The 21,617-nt window shown below is 50.7% G+C and overlaps 1 protein-coding gene across 4 annotated transcripts in view; it reads left to right on the top strand.

The window, feature by feature from the left end:
* Positions 1-21,617, top strand: part of GALNT18 (polypeptide N-acetylgalactosaminyltransferase 18) — a 350,962-nt gene that overhangs the window by 304,449 nt on the left and 24,896 nt on the right. For all 4 annotated transcript variants that reach the window (XM_033862552.2, XM_033862550.2, XM_073808621.1 and 1 more), the window contains one exon: positions 14,039-14,203. In XM_033862552.2, coding sequence (XP_033718443.2) covers positions 14,039-14,203 — 165 coding nt within the window. The remainder of the gene's footprint in view (positions 1-14,038; positions 14,204-21,617) is intronic.

Below are 21,617 nucleotides of genomic sequence, written 5' to 3'. Positions count from 1 at the left end.
CTTAGGTCCCCATGGGAACTGGGAGGGTGGGAGGAAAGGGATGGCAGAATCAAACTGGGGGAACCACCTCCCCTTTACTGCAGCCACTGCAGTCACCCTCGGTCCCCAGCTTCTGCGCTCAGGACAAAGCACCCCCTCCCAAAGCTCTCTCCATCCCCACGGCAACAGAGCTCTGTCCGCATCACGTCACACGGCTTTCAGTCCAGGATCAGCAGGGCCCCATGGAGCCTCTGCTCTGCCACAGAAAAGGGGTCAGAGTTCCAGCTGCCAAGAGGAAAAGAGGGCCAGGTCTTGGAGACCTTGAGAGGTCAGGGAAGCCTTCCTGGAGGAGGAGCTGCACCTGGACTTTAAAGAAAGAGTAGGATGGTGGAGCAAAAGCAGAGCAGGAAGAGGGCTTCAGGAGTGGGGCACAGGTGGAAAGGGATGGAATCGAACCTTCCTTTCTTTCTTTAGTAAAGAGCAGGGTATCATAGTGGTTGAGAGCTGGGCTTTAGAGCCAGGTGACCCGAGTTCAACTCTCAGCTCTGCCACTTGCTGTCCGTTCATTTACCTCTAATTCTGTTTCCTCACCTAAAAATGGAGATGATAATACACCCACTTATGCCGGGTTATTTTGAGGATGAAATAAGTGAGTTTGTATAACAGCATCCCTGATACACCTGTGAAATGAGCTACCTGGATCAGTACACTTTTGCCACATAGCAAACCACCCCAAGATTTAGTGGCTTAAGACACATCCATTTATTTAGCTCAAGATTCTGAGGGTCGATAATTTGGGCTGGAATGTGCTGGCCCTGTCTTCTGCTGGTCTCAGCTGGGCTCAATCAGGCAACTGTGGCCAACTGCTGGTCAGCTAGTTGAGTCAGCTTCTGGAGGTGAGCTGACTGTCAGCTGAAGTGAGGGAGCTTCTGGGCCATGTGTGGGTCATCATCCCAGCTGCTTCACATGATGGTGGTGACAGGGGTTTCTAAGAGCAGCAAGAAAGGGCAAGCGCAACCGCATGAGTGTTTCTCGGATCTCCGCTTGCATCACGTTTGCTATGGAAATGTTGTCAGGGGTCAAAGAAGTTACACGGCCAAATGCAAACTCACAGAGAAATAGACTCCATCTTTGAAAGGAGGAGTGACGAAGTCACATTGCAAAGTGGTTCATGTGCAAGGATGGGGAAAATCTGTAACTATTTTTATTATATATCACAATGCCCTATTGTGTTCACTTTGTATTATTTCATTCATTCACTCATTCATTTGTTCACTCATTCATGTAAAAATAATTAGTGAGTACCTATCTTGTGGGATGGCAAGAAAAGGAATCCCCAAAAGAATGGCCTCAGTTTCCTAGTCATAGTGCAATCCATCTGGCATTGCTGTCTGAGGTCTGTGACATCCAGTAAAGACATGAGCTGGACCTTTTTCCCCAGTAAATCAGGTTATACTCTTTCCAGAGAAGAGGGAGATGAAGTGGGGGATGGTGTTAGAGCAGGTGAAATAGAAAGATTTATATTTGCAAATTAAAATGAGATACCAGTATTTCATCCCCAGGAAGTCCATTTTTCTGGGCTAACTTCTCCCTGCTGGAGCTTAACCCACACGTTTTATTACTGTGATCTTTCCTCCATCTTCCAGATCACTGAGGTTGCTGGTGACTCCAGATCTCTATTGACCGCAGGTTAAAAACTGTTAAACACACACACACACACACACACACACACACACACACACACACACTCCCCTGGGAACATTCTAAGATTTTTCTCAATTCAGTGCAGGATAACAGCTGTGGTATGCCAGCAAGGGACTAAGCCCCTCATTGCTCATGGGGGCCAGGTAAGAATTAGACTGTGTCCTGGGGGGAAAATATTGAGAATCTTATCCTGGAGAGAGCATCCTATTCTACCCAAAATATTAATCTACAAGGCTACATGGAGGGTGTTGTCCAAGGTACTGGTCCAAAACTAAGCAGAGAGAAGCTTAGAGAACACTTAGAGTAAGGAATATGAAACAGGCACCAGGGAGGGAGCCTGGATGGATGTCTGAGCTGGAGCTCAGTGTCCCTGGAATAGTTTAGTAACACATTCATTTAATCAACTAATATGTTTTTGAGTATATGTTTCATACCAAGCAGTGAGTTGGATAACAGAGACAATAGTTAGCAAGACAAGCACGGTCCCAGCCCTCAGGGATCTTGGAATCTGATGGGGAGAGACTGATGTTACAAGAGCATGACTAACGGCTAACTGGACAGTCCCCCATTAACCCTATGCTGTGGGTACCATTATTATCTCTTGCTTTTACAGATGAATAAATTGAAAGAATGAATGGCCAAGTAAATCGTCTACAGTCACACAGCTAATGAATGATGAGACTGGGGACGTAAATCCAGAGTCAGTCTTTCTTGAACCATTCTCCTTCCCCTGCCCCACTAGATCGAGTCCTCCTGGTATATCTTTTGCAAGCCCCTTTTACTTGTCTTTAAGCGCACGCATCACATTTTGTGATTCTGTCTGTGTGTGATTGTTTGGTGAGGGACCATAGCAAAATAGGTGTGTCAGCCAGTTCAAGCCTTGTTATGCTCTAGTAACAGGTGACCTCGAAATCTGAGTGGCTTACAGTAACAAACATTTCTTGGTCTCGCTACATATCCAAGTCTTTCTCGACCTTATCTTCCTTTTGCAGTGCTTGTCAAAAAACAGCCAGCAGTAACAAAGGCGTGCTCTTCATCGAAAGCACAAGCTCATTTGCCATGTTTTGTCTACCAACTTATTGCAGGTAACAGCTTTGCCAAATATTTCATCGCTGCATGAAAGAGATCACCATCTTTCCAGCCTCCAGGGATGGTTCCTCACCACCCACTTTCTGGCCCCAAAGTCAATGTCTCACGTTCTAGGGTTTGGCACACACCCGCTCATCTAGAACCGATTTCTTTATCATTCAGCTTAGGCTGATGATGCGCAAATCTCAGGGGCTTAAACCAAGGACTGCTTATTTCTTGTTCGTGCCACGTGGTCATTACAGTTCAGCTGCAGCTCTGTGTCACTTCACCTTTTCTGGGACCAAAGGAGAAGCTCCCCTCTGGGACGCTACCGGTCCGATGGCAGAGAGCAAAGAGAGACATGGCAGATGTCACGAGTGCTCTTAAAGCTTCTGATTGGAAATGACGCGCGTCTTTCCTACTGATGTTCCATTGGTTAAGGACACATGGCCAGGTCTGACACTAATGATGCAGGGATGTGTCAGAGCTCAGTCTGGAGGGAAGCACAGGAGTGGCCTCACAGGACAGGGCAGTGAATCCATCTGTTAGAGGCGTTAAGGAGCGTGCATTGACCGTCGCAGGCAGATGCAGAGTTGGCAGACGTTGTATTTTGCAAAGAGGAATGTCAGGGCACATTTTCCTAGGTGCACGTGACGCGCTCCATCTTAGCCGTTTGTCAGTAAGTGGATGGAGGTGGTGGGAGATGAGCAGACACAGCTATAAAGAGTTTTGAGCAGCGCATACGTGGGACCAGCAGTCAAATAGCAGGTGTGTGAGCTTTCTTGAAGATGGAGAATGTACAGATGAACAAGAGAACTGTATTTGTACTTGGACACTTGGACTTGATGGGAAGGAGTAACAACCGTCAACAACAACTAAAATAAATACAGGTAGTTTAAGCTAAAAGCAAAGGGTTGGTGCTATTAGAGCAACCCTGGGGTGATTCATTTATAGACTTGAAGGGAGGGTTGCCTGGCGAAAGGCAGGAGCAGGGCAGCTCTCAGCAGTACAGGTTCACAGATCTTCTCTAGAGAGTTGCCCTAAATGTGTCTTAGCTACAGTACTGCCAATCTCTGTGTCTCTCCGTTTCATGTTTTAAATTCCTGGGAGGAGGGAGCCTTCTCGGCCCCTTAACAGCCCTGTTCTCGCCAATGGGCAGGTGGTAGAGTCACAGAATACAGGCTATTCTCAGAGGAGATGGGTCATTGTTAGACATTGCAGGCTCCGTCCTGCCTCTTCACGGCTGCCAGCCCCAGTCCCTGGCTCTGCCCCCTCCCGCCTTGTTCTGATAGCAGCACACATCCCATGCGCATCCTTCCTCTCCGTGACAAGCCCAGGTCTGCAGCCTCCGGGGCCTGACCCACCACACTGACCGTCTCTATTAATGGGGCCTCCTCTGTGCCCCGGCCCTCGGCAGCCTGTCTCTGCCTGAAGTGGCCTTCATCTGCAGCCTCCATCCATGTCAGAGGGCTCTGCTGGAGAGAGCTTCCCAGGCAGGCATCTGTGTCAGGTGTGGGGTGCAGGTTGAGAGCAGGGGCAATGAGGGAGGAACGGCAGCAGGAGAACCTGGATGCGAGGCTAAGGTCCAGGCCGGGGCGGTTGACAAGCACTGCTCCCTCAAGACAGACACCAGAGGCTGCAGAAAATGAGGGGCTCGGCCAGCAACCCCAGTCCAGGGCACCTGTTCACTGTCTTATCCTGGACCGATGCTGACCTTACTTCCCCATAACTTGAGCTCCCTCTGCAGCTCTCAACTTCTCCACTTATACCCACATGATTGATAATGTTCAGATACTCAGCCCACTCCCAGGGACTTACTAGGGCTGTGTGAACCTCCAGGCTCACTAGCTTCTCACCCCCTGAAGAAAGAATACTGGCATGCAAACGAGTGAGATATTTCCTTACCTTGTAAAAAAAAAAAAGTCAGACATTCACAAACTTCAGTACTTTATTATTAAAACAAATGACTTGCTTTATTATAAGAAAGAATAAACCTTATACACACATGATATCTACATTCACCCTGTGCCTAAGGACCACTGGGCTACATGACTCCATGATCTTTTTGCCTCATCCCCTTTGGTAATCTGGAAAGGTCTTCTGTATCTTCCGTATTAGCCAAGACTCTTGGTTGCAAGTGACAGAAACGCAACTCAATCCACCTTAAATGCAAAAGAAATTTTATCATCTCATGTAACTGACAAATTCATGTCTGTTCTGGCTTCAGGCAGGGCTGGATCCAGGGGCTTCAATGACACTTTCGTTACTCTCTCTCTCTCTCTCTCTCTCTCTCTCTCACACACACACACACACACACACTCTCTCTCTCTCACCACCATTTGACTCTGGTTCCTTTTATGTGTAAACTTTGTCTCTCCTATACTAACAGGGGAAGGGGCTTCTGTGATTTACCTCAGGAAAAAAGGCAGCAGGTGACTCTGGACTTAGACCCTACAAATCCAGGGGGGACTTTTATTGGCCCAGACTGGGTCATATGCCTGTCCTGAAACCAACCCTGGGCCAAGGCAATGGGTTACTCTGATTGGCCAGCCTGTGATTCAGGCGTACCCCCCTGACCAGGGTGAGGCAAGGTGCTGTTACAAGAAAGCAGATAAAACTCTCAGCATCGAGAGTCCTGCAGCCGTCTTTTCTAGTTCGTCTCTGGTTTCTCACTGGTTTCCATGCAGAAGCCCAGGGTGACCCCTGTCACCTGGCTCTCTCCTGAAGCCGAGGGGCTCACAAGGACACACTGGGCCCAGGAGATACAAGCAAACACAGGAAGAGCAAAGAGCGCAAGGTGGGGGATTAGAATCGCCGACGGGGCTGGCTGGGCTGCACACAGCCCCATAGGTAGTGGTACAGAGGTGACACCTGTTCTGCAGGCACAAAGTCTGGAATGAAACAGGAAAACAGACAGCTGGGAATCGAAGGCAGACTTTCTGAGCCTGGCAACAGTGCCCACGCTACTTCTGCCACTTCCTGGTTCAGGTGCACAGTGGGAGGACCTAGCTTAGCCTTTTCTGTTCGGTCTTATGTTCAGAGACCACACCTCAGTCCAAAGCTCTACTCTTCTCCCAGCTTCCCTGCAGGCTTACAACTGAACTCTTCCAGACAGGCCTGCCGAGCGGCCTGAGTCACCTCTAATCCCAGCTCACTTCCAAGCCCCCTGAATGTTAATGTCTCAGAAGACTCAGAATCCCTCAGATGGGCTAGCAAGTGGAGGGCCCATTAATCTGAAGTCACAGCTCCCCACAGCCTGCAGGGTGCTGTCCAAACTCTGCAGCCCCCAAGCTGCTTCCCCAGCCTCACCTCGCCACCCCGCATCGGCACTCTCTTTTCCCAAATGGCAATGCAGTGCCGAGCCTCTGTGACTTTGCTTATCCTGTCCCCTCTGCCAGAGGTCCCTTGTCCTGGTCAGTTATCTTGACAAACTGCTCTCTTCCTAAGCTGTTCTCAAAACTCATCACCCACAGACCAGCTCCGGGTAGCGTTCATCACTCCAGCTCTGGCCCCCGGCACTTTGCCTGCTCCTGGTCTGTGCTAAGCCTGGCCAGGAGGCTATTCTCTCTGCCCTGTTCAGCATGGCTGTCTCCCCTCCAGGCTGAGAGCTCCCAAGGGAGGCCCTGCCTGGTCCCTCTCTGCTCCCCAGTGCCCGCTCAGGCCCACACCCTAGACGGCACCAAGGAGTGTTTGCTGAATTAAACCGAGTGGACTGCTGTCTAGGGGCTGAGTGCCAGTTACAAACCTGGGGGTTTTGTGTGCTTAGCCTCACCTGTTGCCCCTCCCCAGGGAAATGGGCTCACAAGGGGAGGGGGTTTCTGAGCTAGGGACCTTGCTTTCCACAGTTATGAATGTTTACAAATGTTTCCATTGCCTATAGGTACCTGGTCCTGTGGTTAGTGAACATAAGATCATTTTGGAAATGACTCCCCTTCGTTCCTGATTTAGCATCAGTGCCCTGCAGCCCTCAGCACGGTAACCTCTGTGTCGAGGGGTTAATGACCAGTAACCAAACCCTTAAATCAGCCTGCCCTGTCTGCAGCGGGGCCAGAAGCTCATACTTGGTAAAGAGGACAAGGACCATTTCTAGCACACATTGTGGATGTCACAGTCACCACGCAAAATTGAAATTTAAGAAAGCAAGGCTCTGCTCCTTCTCTGCCCCGCCCCGCCATGCCCACACCCTGCCTGCTGTTTCCGTGAATCCTTACCCGCAGGCCTACTGGCCAGGCAGAATCAGGGAGGGGAGCCCAGAGATGAGGGGCACTGAGGCAGGGAAGCTGGACCAGCAGCACCCCATACACACGCACTGGGTCTCTTCTCGCCCTCCATCCCTGCCTGCCTGTTCCTGCCCTGCAGTGCCTGTGGCCAGACTAGAGCCTCGATGAGCATTTTAACCCTCACAACTACATTCTACAGGTCAGGAAACTGAGTGGCTCCCAGCTAGGCAGTGAGGGTGGAGACTTGACTTGGAAGCCCACCAGACCACCCTTTTCCTAGACCAGCAGTTCTCAAATGTTCACATATATCAGACTTAATTGGAGGACTTGTGAAAACACAGATTCCTGAATCCTACTCTCAGAGTTTCTGTTTCAGCAGGTTTGAGACGGCTCCAAAATGTGCTTTTCTAACAAGTTCCCAGATGATGCTGGGACCACACTTTGAAACTGTTGTCCTAGACAGCGGTGCATCCCAACCTCTCGCCACCCTCCTCAGAGTTTTACAAACAACGCCCTGAAGATAGATCCTGCTTACCCCCCACAATGAGAAGGTTTGGAATCCAGGTTCTGCCCTATGTTTCCTCCCTAGGCTGCCAGAGTCCCCTCGATACACCTACTTTTCCACCTTGGCCGCACACTGGAATCACCTGGCCTAAAACCCCAAGCCTAGGCCCCACCCCTAAGACTGTGATTTATAGTTTTTAAAGCTCCCCAGGTGATTCTAAAATGCAGCCAAGGTGGCAAGCACCGCCTGAGTCTGATCGCATTTAGGGCTGTGTCCTTTTCACGCCTCTATCCTCCTCCGTTTCATTTGCTCACAGGTCTTTCTCCTCTCCCGGTGCACACCCCCTCCTCCAGGAAGCCCACCCTTCAGGCCACAGGTTGGTTCTCCTTTCAATGATCTTTGCCAACGCCCCCCCCATTCTGATACTTTGCAATCACCCTATTATGTGTAATTTTCAACCCCTAGACTGTCACTCCCCTGGTGTGACCCCCAACCCCACAGAGAGCTGGGCTCTTAATTCTTGGTTGGGCTACAGCCGTCCTCCAGGGTACAGATCCCCTCTAAGTATCCAAAGAAATGACTGCAAGGACCCCACTTCGCCCTGGGTCACTTTTCCCATGAAAGCACCCTGAGAATAGAGTTGTTTTCTCCCTGTTTCTGAACCTCTTGTAAAGAGTGTCCGCCTATGGCTCTCCCCCTTTCACCCCCTCACCACTCACCAGGCTAAGGAAGGTTTTAGCCAAATACCACCACTGCCGCCCCATCTCCTGACGAGAGAGTGTCTCTGTCTCTAAGATACCTCATTTTTCAAGGGCACTTACTCAATAGGCCGGCAGTGTTGCCAAGGAAACATTGCTTAATGGAAGAAATAAAGCCACTCAAAATCCACATGCCATTGTTTGGAAGAGAGCGATACTTCTGTCGTACCTTGAAAATGTATTATTAAGTCATCTAACAGCCCCATTTAGCTCCGCGTTCCTGATTTGCTGGGAGGCCCTCTCTACCACCACCCCTCCCCCTGCCCATCCTATGATTCCCTGGGGAGGGCTCCAGAATTTCCATAGCAGCTAAGGTCTGGTGAAGTAGGGAGGCGAGTCTGGACAGAAGAGGAGACTGGATGATTGGAACATATGTAAATTGGCCATAGTATAGAATGCAAGGGACTAGGGGCCTGGAGGCGGTTGTAGAAAGGAAGTTAAAGCTATTCACCAAATGTTCACAAACTCCAGCTGGTGGCTTTTAAGCTGATGAAGATTTACTAGGCGTTAGTGTCCTCTTCCCGAGTGAAGCCCTCATGGTTGACAGCAGTGGTTTTCAAACTTTTTTTGTGAATTCTTCATAACATTTTGTTCAAGTTGAATGTTATGTGAAAGCCAAATAAAAGAAGGAAAGCCCAGGTTGGGCTGGGAGAGGGGCCCTAGAACCCCACCCACCAGGCTGTCCTCCCACACCTGGCTCAGGAGCCCATGAGACCCCTTCTGGGAGTCCGCGGGACTCAGGGTGAACAATCTGGTGGAAATGACCTGGCAGTTCCCTTGCTGGTTCCGAGGGATGAGGCCCTTGGGGAGCCTCACTCCTGTGGGACTCGGGGAGGTGGTGCCCCGGCTCCAGCCCAGGCTGAGGGGAGGCCCATCTGGGCTGGATGAAGGCCCTGAACTGTCAGGATCTCAGCCTTCCCTGGAAACTCCCCCTAGTCAGGGAGGGGAGAGAGCAGCCATCTGCCTGTGCACCTGGCAAGGTCTTCAAAACTATCTTAGCCTCGGTTTCCTCATCCTTACAGCTGAAGGTGACCGCAGGTGTGGAAGGTACCTGGGCGTACAGGTGTACAAAACTATGTTGGTTTTCTTCCCACCCTTCTCTTCCTGAGGTGTTTCTCCCCCCAGCAGCCGTTTCTGGCAGGGAGGTAATATTTCATACAGTGAGGGCTGGAGCCTGTAGAAGGCTGTACTCAGTCTCTGACAGGGGCAGGTCCCGCCTCCAAGCCTGCCAGGTAGAGAAGGGATGCTGAGCACACCTGGCAGGGCACCCACTCACATCCTAGAGGGCGGGGGCCCTCGCTTGTCTGGGAAATGAGGTAAGAGAGCAAGCCGAACCTGCAGCCCTGGGGGTCTTTGCCTGGCCTTCGTTCTGTGGCCCTGAAGACAGGAGTGTGCACCCGGGGGCACTCCAGGCTCCCTGGCTGGCTGTCCAGCTCAGCTATTAGTCCTTACTCCTGACCCCGGCCTGAGGGAGAGGAAAATGCCCCTGGCGTGAGACCTGAGATACCCATGTGTTTGTCCTTTTCCCTTGTTGGTGATTTTTCTCTTTCAAGCATCAGATTGGGTTTGTAGCCCTGCTGAGCTGTATGGGCTGAGTGGTGAGCGGAAGCACTCATCTGCAGCTGAGAAGGAGCCGAGGGGTCAGGGATGTCATTTCTATGCCCCGGGAGGCTGGGGGGTTTGTGAAACATCCACATACAGGATGACCGCTCGCCCTCCGACTCTGACGTGAGTTACAGGAGGGCTGTCGCCGTCTTAGCACTTCGTAGCATCTTGTATTCTAGGCCTTTTAGTCAAGGATCCTCCAGCCCTCGGCTGCTCCCTTAGTCCAGACCCCCTCCTGGCTCGAAGGGATCACAGTGGAAGCTTCCAAGCCAGCCTCTCCCCCTCCAGCCTGGCTGCTGGAGCGGGAGTGACCGGAGGGAGGTAGGCGAGTGAGGTGAGAGGTTACAGGTGCAGCTCTGGTGTCAAACTGCCTCAGTTTAAATCTCAACCACTGTTCTCCAACTGTGTGACTTTGGACAAGTTCTTAAACTCTCCATGCCTCAGTTTCCTCATCCACAAGATGGGGATGATGGTAACAACTGCCTCATAGTGCTGTTAGGATTCACTGGGCTGAAGCGTGGCAGCACTCCTGACATCTGGGGCTGGATAATTCTTTGCTGTGGAGGCTGTCTGTGCATTGTAGGATGTGGAACAGCATCCCTGGTCTCTACCCACTGGGTGCCCATAGCAGCCTTTCTCACCCCTGTCATGTCAACCAGAAATGTCTCCAGACATTGCCCAATATCGTCTGGTTGGCAAAGCCAGCCCCCACCCACCCGCCATGGTGAACCACAATTCTAGGTCATTTCTTATTAAACCTCCAGCTTCCCTGTTGCTCAGAAAACATAGCTGGGCCTGCTGGGCCTGCAGGCACTAAAAGTGGGGTGTCTTGTACAAAACTGTTTCCCTCTTTTGTGTTCAGGCCACTTACTGATTCAGTCCACTGCTGGCTGGGCTTCTGAGGTGTCCAGGTGACAGCTTAAGAGAATCCTCTTTGCTGAATCTCCCTGTGATCTGACCAGCTTCGTGGTTACCCCACTCAAGATGCGCTCTGTTGTTTGCCTTTTAAATAACAGACAACTGTCTGTCCTTATTATGATTTTCCCAGACTCTGGAGCAATAAACAGCTCTGATGACAGCTGTACTAGGTAGTAAGTAAGTGCACACATGTCTCTCAGAGCATCTCCTTGAAGCATTTCAGAACAGCTAAGTGGATAAAACTGATTTCAGCTATTACCTAGGCAGCCGCTTGTGTCTGTGGAGCCCGCCCTGGAGGTGAGAGGCAGGCCCTGATGACAGGGATGAAGGAAGGGGTGGCAGTGACCGGCTTCCTGGCTGTCCTTGTCTGGCAGCCCACGCTCTGGAGCTTCAGGAGATCCGGGTCCTGGCCTGCCAGGTGCCTAAGAGCTACGCCGTCCTGAGGAGAGAGCATGGTGCGTTCAACCCAAGGACATGAACAGCTGTGCATCTTTGCAGAGAGACTCAGGTGGCAGGCCCGTGCTTTTGCACATTGAGGGAAGGCTTTCTGGAGGTGGTGAGTTTTTATATCTATTTTCAAAGTAGCAAGAGTCGGGGTAAGCGAGTGGAGGAAGCAGAGACAGTTCCCATATCAGTGTGATTAGGACCATTATTTCCTGATATGTTAGTTTCCCCAACTTGGCTGTTGGATCATCCAGGACAGGGAACCACGGTTTTCTCACCCTCAGGACCCAACAGCGATTACTTGTTGGATGGGTGGATGGGTGGATGGATGGATGAGATGCCCACCTGCATCTATTTAATTTCCAAAATCCTACCAGTCATCAAATTCTCCCTCAGTGCCAATAAACTGGAAGCCACAGCAGGTCATCAGCTTTCCTTGGTGATGAACTAAAAACCCAGGTCACACAATGGACAGTCTCGGGATTCTGATGAGAAGCCCAGTTTAGGCGATGAATAGGTTCTCCTTGCCTCTGTGTTCTGGTCACATTTCCACATTGAAGCCAGGCATTCTACATTTGGCCTCCACTCAGAACTTTGGTCACTATGATACTTCACCTCTTTTAGGGGAAGAATCAGCCACCTTGGTAGTTTTGATGTCCATTTCCGTGGATTCACCAAACCTGATAACTTGTAAGGTTACCTTGGAGAGCAGATCCTAGCTGTAGTGAGTGTCTTCCATTTGTCTTTCCATCCTTTTTCTCCTACTTTGCAAAGCTGACTTTATGGAATGTTTCCATGGGCTCCTGTGTTGTCTGACTTCCATCTGGGTCTGCCAGTGGGCCGACCCAGCAGAAGAATGGAGTGAGGAAGGGAGGGTGATGTTGGGGTGTTTATTAGCTGCCACTCACCATCACCCCCAAACGTCTCCCTCTCTGAACCCTTCTCAGAGGTCTCTCTATGTAACTTTTCTCTTACAAGTTCTGGTACCAGCTCTCTCCTCTCATCCCTTTGGGCCTGGTGGTGGCAACAGCTCCATGTTAATATCCCAAGGAACTATACTATCCCCATGGCTCCCTTACCCTATACCCACGCCGTTGAGAACTGGGCCTTTATCACACCCTCCTTGGATCCCCCTACCTTGAGTGTGCCATTTGTTTCCTGTTGGGGCCGTGAGTGATACACTGGCCTGAAGTTCTTATGTCTGAAGGGTGATCCTGCCTGCCTCTCCACCCCTCCCCTGGACTTCTGAGGGCCAGAGAGAATACGGCCCTGAAGGACCACCCTTACTTACCCTCCTCGCTGGCCCTGCCCTTCTCACTACACAGTCCATTTTATTCCCTGTACCATGCTTTTAAAGTCCTTGTCAACCATCCTCTTTTACTAAAGCAAAAAATACTTCCTTTTACCATTTGAAATTAATCAAAAATATTTACCAGTGAGAATTTTTGTATAGATCAAGACCCCAAGAGGGCCTACCCTGAATTCTAATCTAAAGCAGAGAAGTGTGGAATCTTGGTTTCCCCATGCAACCTCATCGTAGGTGGGGCTGTTAATGTCTTTAGTAATAGAGGACAAGAGCTCACAGACCCTGTGACTGCCCACTCAGAGCCCTTGTTGGGAACCACTGCCTGAGGTTGGGGGAAGTGACTGAAAACTTTGAAGGCCGAGGGTCACATGACTTTCCTCTAGACCAGAGCCGGCCCTGATCTTTGTAACCAAAGTCATTCATTTGTATCGTCTATGGCTGTGTTTGCACTACAACTGCAGAGTTAATTGTCCAGACTGTCTGGCCCTTGGTGCAAAAAAAAAAAGGTTAAAACAGCAGCCTGACTTCTCTCCTTTGAAAGGCGTGGTTGGCCCCTGGCTGGCGTCTTGGAACTTGGATTGCAGGAAGGTTCCCACCATTCCCACAGATGGTAAGAGTGGCTCACTGTGCCCACACTGATTATACAAATAATATGGTTTATGCTGGACACCTGCCTTCCTTCTGGAAGTCTGGGGTTTCAGTATATAAAAGCCTGGGTGCTGAGCCTCTAAGGGCTTCCCTGGGAGATAACCCCTCACAGGCATTAGCTCAACACCTTCCTGCTTGTGAAGGGCCATTCTCTGCGACTGCTGCGAGAGGACCCTTGGAAGCTTGTGCCTGGTTTCCTCCAGACTTTGCCCCACGTGCCTTTTCCCTTTGCTGATTTGATTTGTACCCTTTCCTGTAATAAATCACAGCTATGGTGCAACCAAACGCTGAGTCTCCTGAGTCCTAGTGAATCATCGAACACACTGCAAAACCCCAAATATTTGCCACCTGGCCCTTTAAGAAGAAGTTTGCCAACTCCTGCTCTATACAGTCTTAGGACAGATGGAAATTACATATCCACCATGACGCAAGACTCTGAGCTCCCTAAGGTGCGGCCCGTGTCCTTTGCTCTTTAGCTACCAGCCAAGCACAGCATCTTATACAAAATACTTAAGGAGGGGGGAAGTTGGCAAGCCTGCAAATAATGGATTCAGGCAGTGTTTTTTTAAACTGTGGGCGGTGAAATCAAGTTAAAAGGTTATGGCCAAAGTTTTTCAATGAAAGAATAGAACAGAAAATTGAGTACGCTGCATATAGTAAGGCTAAGTTTGATTTCTTGAACATTTTGTTTCAGTTGTACGTGCGGACCAGACACTGTATCGAATCATAATGTAAAAGGGTCTCTTCTTGTCCGTTGCGATGGAAAATCATTTGAAGGCCACTGAATTGTGGTCTCTTTGCCAGCTGCCTGGGGAGATGTCCTACAAACCCGCCCCATCTCTCTGGTCGTTAGCGTTTGACCTCGTTCTCCCCCTGCCCCCAGAACGTGTACTACACGAGCAGTCAGCAGATCCACGTGGGCATCCTGAGCCCCACGGTGGACGACGACGACAACCGGTGCCTGGTGGACGTCAACAGCCGGCCGCGGCTCATCGAATGCAGCTATGCCAAAGCCAAGAGGATGAAGCTCCACTGGCAGTTCTCTCAGGTAGCAGCCCCACCCGGAGAAGCAGCAGCGTAGAGAAACAGGGGAAGGGGCCGGGGCAGGGAGGAATAGGAGGGATGGAGGAGGAGAGGTACCAGTTCTCGGGGTTTAGTGAGCACCTACTACGTGCCAGGTGTTTGGTATACATTAGCTCATTGACTCATTGATACTGGCTCTGAGGGAGGTTATTATTATTGTTGTTGTTGTTGTTTTAGTGGCATTTTATTTAACTTTTAGATATAAGGAAACAGCCTCAGAGGTGGGAGTCCCCTGCCTGAAGTCACACAGTGAGGGGCAGGGCTGGGATTTTAAACTCAGATCTCTGACTTTAAAGCTCACATTTCTTCTGACAAGCGCCTTCTCACAAGCACAGCCCCAGTCTCTCAGGTATAGACAGTGCTGGGTCGTCTCTGGTCTGTGAGCCGCTCTGCCTTCCTTCTCATTCTGTAGGGAATGAGGTTTTCTCGAAGGGCAGTGTCTGGGAGCCATTTTGTGAAGGGCAGTCCACACACTGGTGACCATGAAACATTCCTTTATTAAGTTTCCATCAATTCTGAGGACGATATTTATCTTCCTGCTCTGCATTGGCCTAGTTATAAAATGATGCCCCGGGGGCTTCCCTGGTGGCGCAGTGTTGAGAGTCCGCCTGCCGATGCAGGGGACGCGGGTTCGTGCCCCGGTCCGGGAGGATCCCACATGCCGCGGAGCGGCTGGGCCCGTGAGCCATGGCCGCTGAGCCTGCGCGTCCGGAGCCTGTGCTCCGCAACTGGATAGGCCACAACAGTGAGAGGCCCGCGTACCACAAAAAAAATAAATAAATTAAAAAAAAATAATAGTGATGCCCCGGATCAGGACGCCAGCTGGAGATGGCCCGCAGTGACCCAGCTTTGAAGAAAACCAGTGCCTTGGCCCAGAGGCCTCTAGCCCCTGAGGAATCTGCTAAATAAGGATCAGTTTCTGCCCACAGATAGGGACGCCCACCTCCCGGGTAGTGCAGGGAAAGCACTCAGAACAGGAAGTGATGGAGCTCGTGGGGTTTTAGGGCATCAGGACTGCTGGGGGCTGCACATGGTGGATGCTTCTGGGGAAGTCGGGAGCAGAATGTCTATATTCATGGGACGAAGAGGCAGGGACCCCGACTCAAGCCTCCCAGCAAGCTGCTTCTGCCCTGAGAGGAGGCTGACAGGCACAGGATGGAGGTGTGCGGTTGGCCTGACCTTGATTCCAATCCTCATGTCCAGTTACTCGCCCCTGTAGTGGAGGTCCCAGCTACGTCAAGCTCTATGGGCACGGGGCGCCTTTGACCTGTGGTCTGGGGGTGCGGAACCTGAGGGCTGAGAGAGACCCTCGGTTGGGTCCTAAATGGATGGTGAGGGTCAACCCCGAGCAGCAAGTTCAACACACGTCATAGATTTAGGGGCTCGTTGGAAAGCAGGAGCGAGAGCCCAGACTAGGACTGTGGGACCCCAGGAAACCAGATGCTGGGAAGCAGCACAGGGAGCCAATGACAGCACATCTGAGGGTGGGTAGAGGGTGCACGTGGCAGCTCTGAGCCCAGGCTGGGCCTGCGGACTGCGTGGGGTTCAATGAAAGAGAGTGGTGCCCGGGGACTCCTGCCCTGCCCCTTTCTGTCCATGTGACCTTTGACACGTGTTGTAAACTGTAAAGGTCTGTCCGGTAAGAAGAATTAGCTAAGGTTCATACAGTGCTTAACGTGTGCTGCCCTTCCTAGGCGCCTGGCGTACACCAGCTCATTTAATCCTCACAGCACCTGTGTGTGATTAGATGCGGACCATTAGCCCGAGTTCATAGATGAGGAAACTGCGGCAGGAAGATGTTAAATAACATACCCACTGCTTGTTATTATTATTCCTGAACTACTTCAGATTCTCTGTTTTACTTCTAATCGTGGGAGGATGTTGGAAGTGGCCCCTGGAAGAAGGTCAGGGGCAGGGCCGAGGCTTAGAATATAGAGAACTTCTTCCTACCACCTCCCTCTCTCCTGGTGGAGCCCAGATGCCCCAGCTGTGACCTGTTCTGACCGTGCCCAGCAGAAGCCTTTGTCACTTTCCCCAGCCAGGCTTCTGGCCCAGAGTGACACAGGACAGGGCTACATTTTCCCTCTGTCCTCCTTTAAATTACGAGGCAGAGGGAGCCCTGGAGTTGTGTGGTCAGGGAGGAAGGCTGGCCATGGGCTGGGTGGTAAAGTGGCTGCTGCCTCCTGGCTCGGATTAGATGCAAAACAGGCTCACAGGCTGGAGGCAGCAGAGAGAGGAATGGGTACCTCGGCCCGCGGAGGTGAGTGGGCTGACTTGGCTGGGTGAGACAGGGACCGTACCATCTGGAGGGGCTCACGTCAGGCTGCTCTCTGCTGCCGTCAGCCCTACCTCCTGCTGCCCTGAGTTCAGCTTCCTCCTGGGAGCCGACTGACACCGTGCAGGAAGACGGGGGTGGCAGGTTGGGGCAGGGCTGGTGGCTTTCCAGAACAGAGAGTACATAGCTTGGCCCTCGAAGAAGGCATAGGAGTTTGCTCCATATAGAAGTAGTGAGGGGCATTCCAGGGAGAGGCAACGGCACGGGCGCGAGCTGCGGACATGAAACCCAGGCCACGTGCGGGGAGCTGCGGAGGGTCGGGTGTGGCTGGATCCTCATGGACCCCATGGGGCGCAGCCAGAGATGCGCCTGCAGGGGCAGCTGGACCTGGACCTGGTCCTGTGGGAGGTGAGGCTGTGTGCGGGGGACTGGGGCGTTTAGGTCTGGGTTTTGGCAGCCCCCAGTGGCCGGGATTGTGGAGCTGAATGGGGAAGAGAGATTCTAGAAGCGGGGAGGGGCAGGTAGAAGAGTTACGGGGAGGCTCAGATGCAGTTTGAAAGTTGAGCTGTTCCCTCCTCCTTCTCCTCCATGACCCTGGGGTCTTCTGGACTCCAAGATCTCCTCTCAGGGCAGGGTCCGAGGTTGCCCCTCACCAGGGGAAGAGAGCTCGGTCTGTCTGTGGGGTCTCAGCCTCTCCGTGCCCAGCTTCATGCAGTTTGAATCCAAACCCAGGCTGCTTTGACATCCCAGCCCCGCATACAGGCACATCCGACTCCTTTCCAGCCCTCGTAGACAGATGGCCTTCCCACACATGCCCCGATCCAGAGGCCTTGGTGCCCCCAACCGGCTCTCATCTCATCTGCCCGTTCCCAACTGGGGCAGAGAAAGGAACATTCCTCCAAAATCCAGCTCCTTCCTTCACTCATCTCAGTGCATGGCCTTGAACAGGCAGCCGGACAGATTCCTGCTTGAAGGGACACAGTGACCAACCAAGCAGGCCACATTGGCATGTGCAGCCCTGAGGTCTGGGCAGTTTTCAGCTACTTATACGTACATCTAATTAAAACTCCCAGGGCACTCTGGCAGTCACCTCTCTGATCCTTCTACCAAGGGGAACTGTTTGGAAATAATATTTTTAAATCCCTAATTTGCAAGCCCAGAGCAGCTGCTCCCACTTGATATTTAAAAATTAATGTATGTGAAATTTTTGTTTAATGCAAAATGATCAGTGTTTATCAAGCATCCTGGAATCTGTCCCCAAGCCCTCACTGGTGAGGAGCTACTGTTGATGAGGCCAGAGGAAGCTGGGAGCCTCTTAAATGATTAAAGTCATTGCTTGGGCTAATTTTCTTGCAACAGGTTTAATCTTTGCAAATTACAGGGGGATCCTACCAACTAAAATGTTCTGGTGGAGAAGTTGGGCTGAAAGATTTTACTGGTGCATTTCAAATCTCCTTTTCACTTTCACATTTTGCATTATTTACTCTCCTGAGGGCTACATTTAAACTCCATTCAGGCTGAATTAATTTCAAAATAATCTAGTGTGATTCTCCCAGGTTCTCCTACAAAGAAGATAGACATTTGCATATCTTGGTGTTCCATCTCATAGCCTGATTTTCTGTTTAACAAATAAAATGCCTTTCTTCTAACCCCTGGAAGCTCTTCTGAATTTTCCCTGCTTCAGGATGAATCAGGACAGCGTCAGATACTGACACTGAGAAACCACATTTGATGAAAACATCTCTCAGCAATGCTGATGTACAGGGCTCTGATGAGCAGTTTTCCAATGATGAACATTCTTTCCTTCCATCATTCATCAAGCATTTATTGAGCATGGTGGTTGGGCAGGAGGGATGAAGATATGAATCAGACACGGCCTCTGCCCCTGGAGGAGTTCATGGGTGTATAAACACATAGCAAAACTGGATGATGAGAGCTGAAATGAGGCGGGTACGGTATTCCAGTAGCCCAGGGTGATGGGCTCTGTCTGCACAACTCAGGGATGGCTTCACGTTCAAGGCATGTTTGATCTGGATCTTGAAAATCGTAGGATAGTTCCCAGGCATAGAAAGGGAGAACATCCCATGTTAGAGGCTCAGCATGGGCAAAGGCAAGAAGAAGCAGAGCGTATTCAGTGTTGGTGTGGATGGAATTTAGAATTTTCAATGGGACGTGAGAGAGATCAGACGTAAGCGTCAGTTTGGGGCAGATAATGGTCACCGAAAATCATGCTGAGAAGTTCGGACTTCACCTTAAAAGCAAAGGGAGGGACTAGGGGAGGTTCTTAAACTGTGGATTACCGTGATGGGGTCTGAATCCCTCTAGCAGCAGACTGCAAGGTGTATTGGAAGACAGAGAAGAAAGTAGTGGGCTGTACCATCTTCCCTGTGAGAAAAGGGGTAGACTTGGTTGCCATGGAGACGTGGGGCCAGGCAGCTGTTGGGGAGGACTTGGAGAGACAGTTCAGCGGTCTATTGGAAGTAGTGATGGATTAAATGGAGGTGGTTGTGAGGGGAGATTATGAATCCAGGGCCACCCCAGGCTCTGGGTTTGAAGAAGTCAGTGGATACCCGTCTCTAAACAGCCAACATCTCCCACATCAACACATGATGAGACTTCATTAACATTAGAAGTGGTAGTTGTGACTCCTCCCGGATTAGAGAATTTCCTAAACTGACTGTGTACTGGGATTATAAATTCATATGTGTTAAGTATAAAACTTTAATCTTCCCAGAGTACCCCACCTACTGAGATCTGGGGGATTCTGGGATTAGGTGATGCAGTGTTAGTGAAAGAGGCATCTAGTCAGTGACCCCTGGACCAGTAGAAGGAGAGGGAAGCAGCAGATATCAGGTCACTACACAGGAGAACTTTGTGGCAGGACATCTGTCATGTGAAGCAACAGACTACCTCTCAGGGGTAATGAGATGCCCACCCTCCCCACCATCCCCCTATCACCATTACTTTGAATGGTTAAGCAAATGCCGAGGCCTCTCTTCAAGATGTTATTGAAGGGACTCACGCCCTAGGAAGGCTGTTACGATGTGTGTTCTTTAAGGTCCAACTTCCTTAAAGTCCATCTATTTGTGTGCATGGTTGAAGCCAGAAAGAGCTCAGGAGTGCCTGATCTCTGCCCTCAAATATCTGAAAGGCTTCTCTAGGCAAAAGAGAGCAGGATTGTCCTATGTAGCTCTGAGGGAGGACCAGCTGGAGGGAGATTCAAGGACAATTTACAGAGCAGCTTTCTCATAGTCAGAGATGCCCGGGCATGAGATTGGCCATTCAAGGAAGAGGTGGGCTCAGACGACCACTCAGCAGGCCATCAAACATGCTACAGCTCTAAGTGGAGTTAGACCGGATGGTTTTAAGGGCTTACCAGCCCTGAAATTCTGTAATTCTAAGCTCCTGAAGTTAGCATGCCCTGAAAAGGGCTTATTCCACCTAGAAGCCCAGACGGGGCCTGCCTTACTAAAAAGCACCATGAACTTGAAAATGAGCTGCACTCCTGGTATAAGGGTCATCGTTATCCCACTTCATGGAATTGTTTATCTGTTATTTTCTCCATGACTCTTTCTCCCATCAACCAACAGATGGGAGGGCAGGGCTGTCTTACACGTTCAGTGTCTCCAGCACCTAACAGAAAGCCTGAAACAGAAGAGGCACACCGGGTGCTGTCAATTAAATTAAGGAGTCCTTTCTAAAAATTCACAAATATTAACACAAATACCCTGTGTGCCAGGTCTCAAGCTAAGTTTGTGGGAGACCCAAAGATGAACAAACCCTACCCTTGATAACTCTTCCTTGCATGCATGCATGCTGATAAAAAACTAATTGTACTAGAGTATTTCAAGGACATTTGAATGTAATAGTCAAAGGGCCTCGCTTAGTTAGAAAATCCCTATAAGAACATTTTTAGGTGGTAGTGCATCCCTGCCGCAATACACAGACGTGCGTGGAGAGGGGTACTCCAGTTTACTCTTCCTATAGCTTCAGATTTGGGGGAGGAAGGTGGAAATGATTTTTACTAAAACAATTATGCATACTGTATGAAGGGGAGTAGCAATTTCTATGAATATTTGTTAAAACAGGGGGCTTTGATGAAATGTTGAGGTGTTCTGGCCGTATTTCACGCTGCCTCAGACTCTGGCATGTGCTCTCACTCCCGTTGGCCACTGGGTTCTTTGGTGGAAACGCTGGCAAGGCCCATTCGGGAGTCCAAGGGCACCCAGGGCAGCGTTCCCGCTGGTGGGCGGTCCTGCCATCCCACCCCCATGCTTGCCTCATTCTCAGTTCAGCGTTAATGCATTTTCCAAATGGAGAACATCAAGGATAACAGCAGAGGTGACCATTAAGGCCAGGAGACAAGAGATTTTCAAGAGCATGAGGAGACTGCCTGGAAGAGAGCTGAGGGCAGAGCTGAGCCTGGCCAGGGACCACTGGCTCTTACTTGTGGGACCTAATTTGATAATTTGATGCAAGATGAGTAACCCACTCAAAGAAGAACTTATTTGCAGAGAGCATTTCCCAGGGAGCACCACTGATTCTGCCAAAGAATTTCCCAGCACGCAAGGAGGAGGAGTCCTTGACTTTCTCCTGCTCCACCCCCCAGGCTCTGGCAGGAAGTCCAACTTCGAGAACCTTTTGTGCTGAGAAGAAAAGGCTGTAATCGGGTGTTTCCTTATGGCTCTGGAATAAAGCAGCTTTTCATTTCCATGTCACATGAAGGGGCAAGTGTGGGATCATCCAGTTTTCAAGGACTGACAAAGCCTTGTTTAGGCCCTGAATATTTTCTTAGTTATTTTTAGTTTACGGCAGTCAGCACTTTAGACCAGGAGCCAGGACCAGGTGTGACAGCTCAGTGCCTCACTACTCACACCTGGGTGAGATTTTTTTTTTTTTTTTGCGGTACGCGGGCCTCTCACTGTTGTGGCCAATCCCGTTGCGGAGCACAGGCTCCGGATGCGCAGGCTCAGCGTCCATGGCTCACGGGCCCAGCCGCTCCGCGGCATGTGGGATCTTCCCGGACCGGGGCACGAAACCGTGTCCCCTGCATCGGCAGGCGGACTCTCAACCACTGCGCCACCAGCAGAGCCTGGGTGAGATT

This window comes from Tursiops truncatus, chromosome 8 (genome assembly GCF_011762595.2).
Source record: "Tursiops truncatus isolate mTurTru1 chromosome 8, mTurTru1.mat.Y, whole genome shotgun sequence".
NCBI lineage: Eukaryota > Metazoa > Chordata > Mammalia > Artiodactyla > Delphinidae > Tursiops > Tursiops truncatus.
The sequence above is the reverse complement of the archived record's forward strand: the minus strand, read 5'-3'. Positions and strand labels throughout refer to the sequence as shown.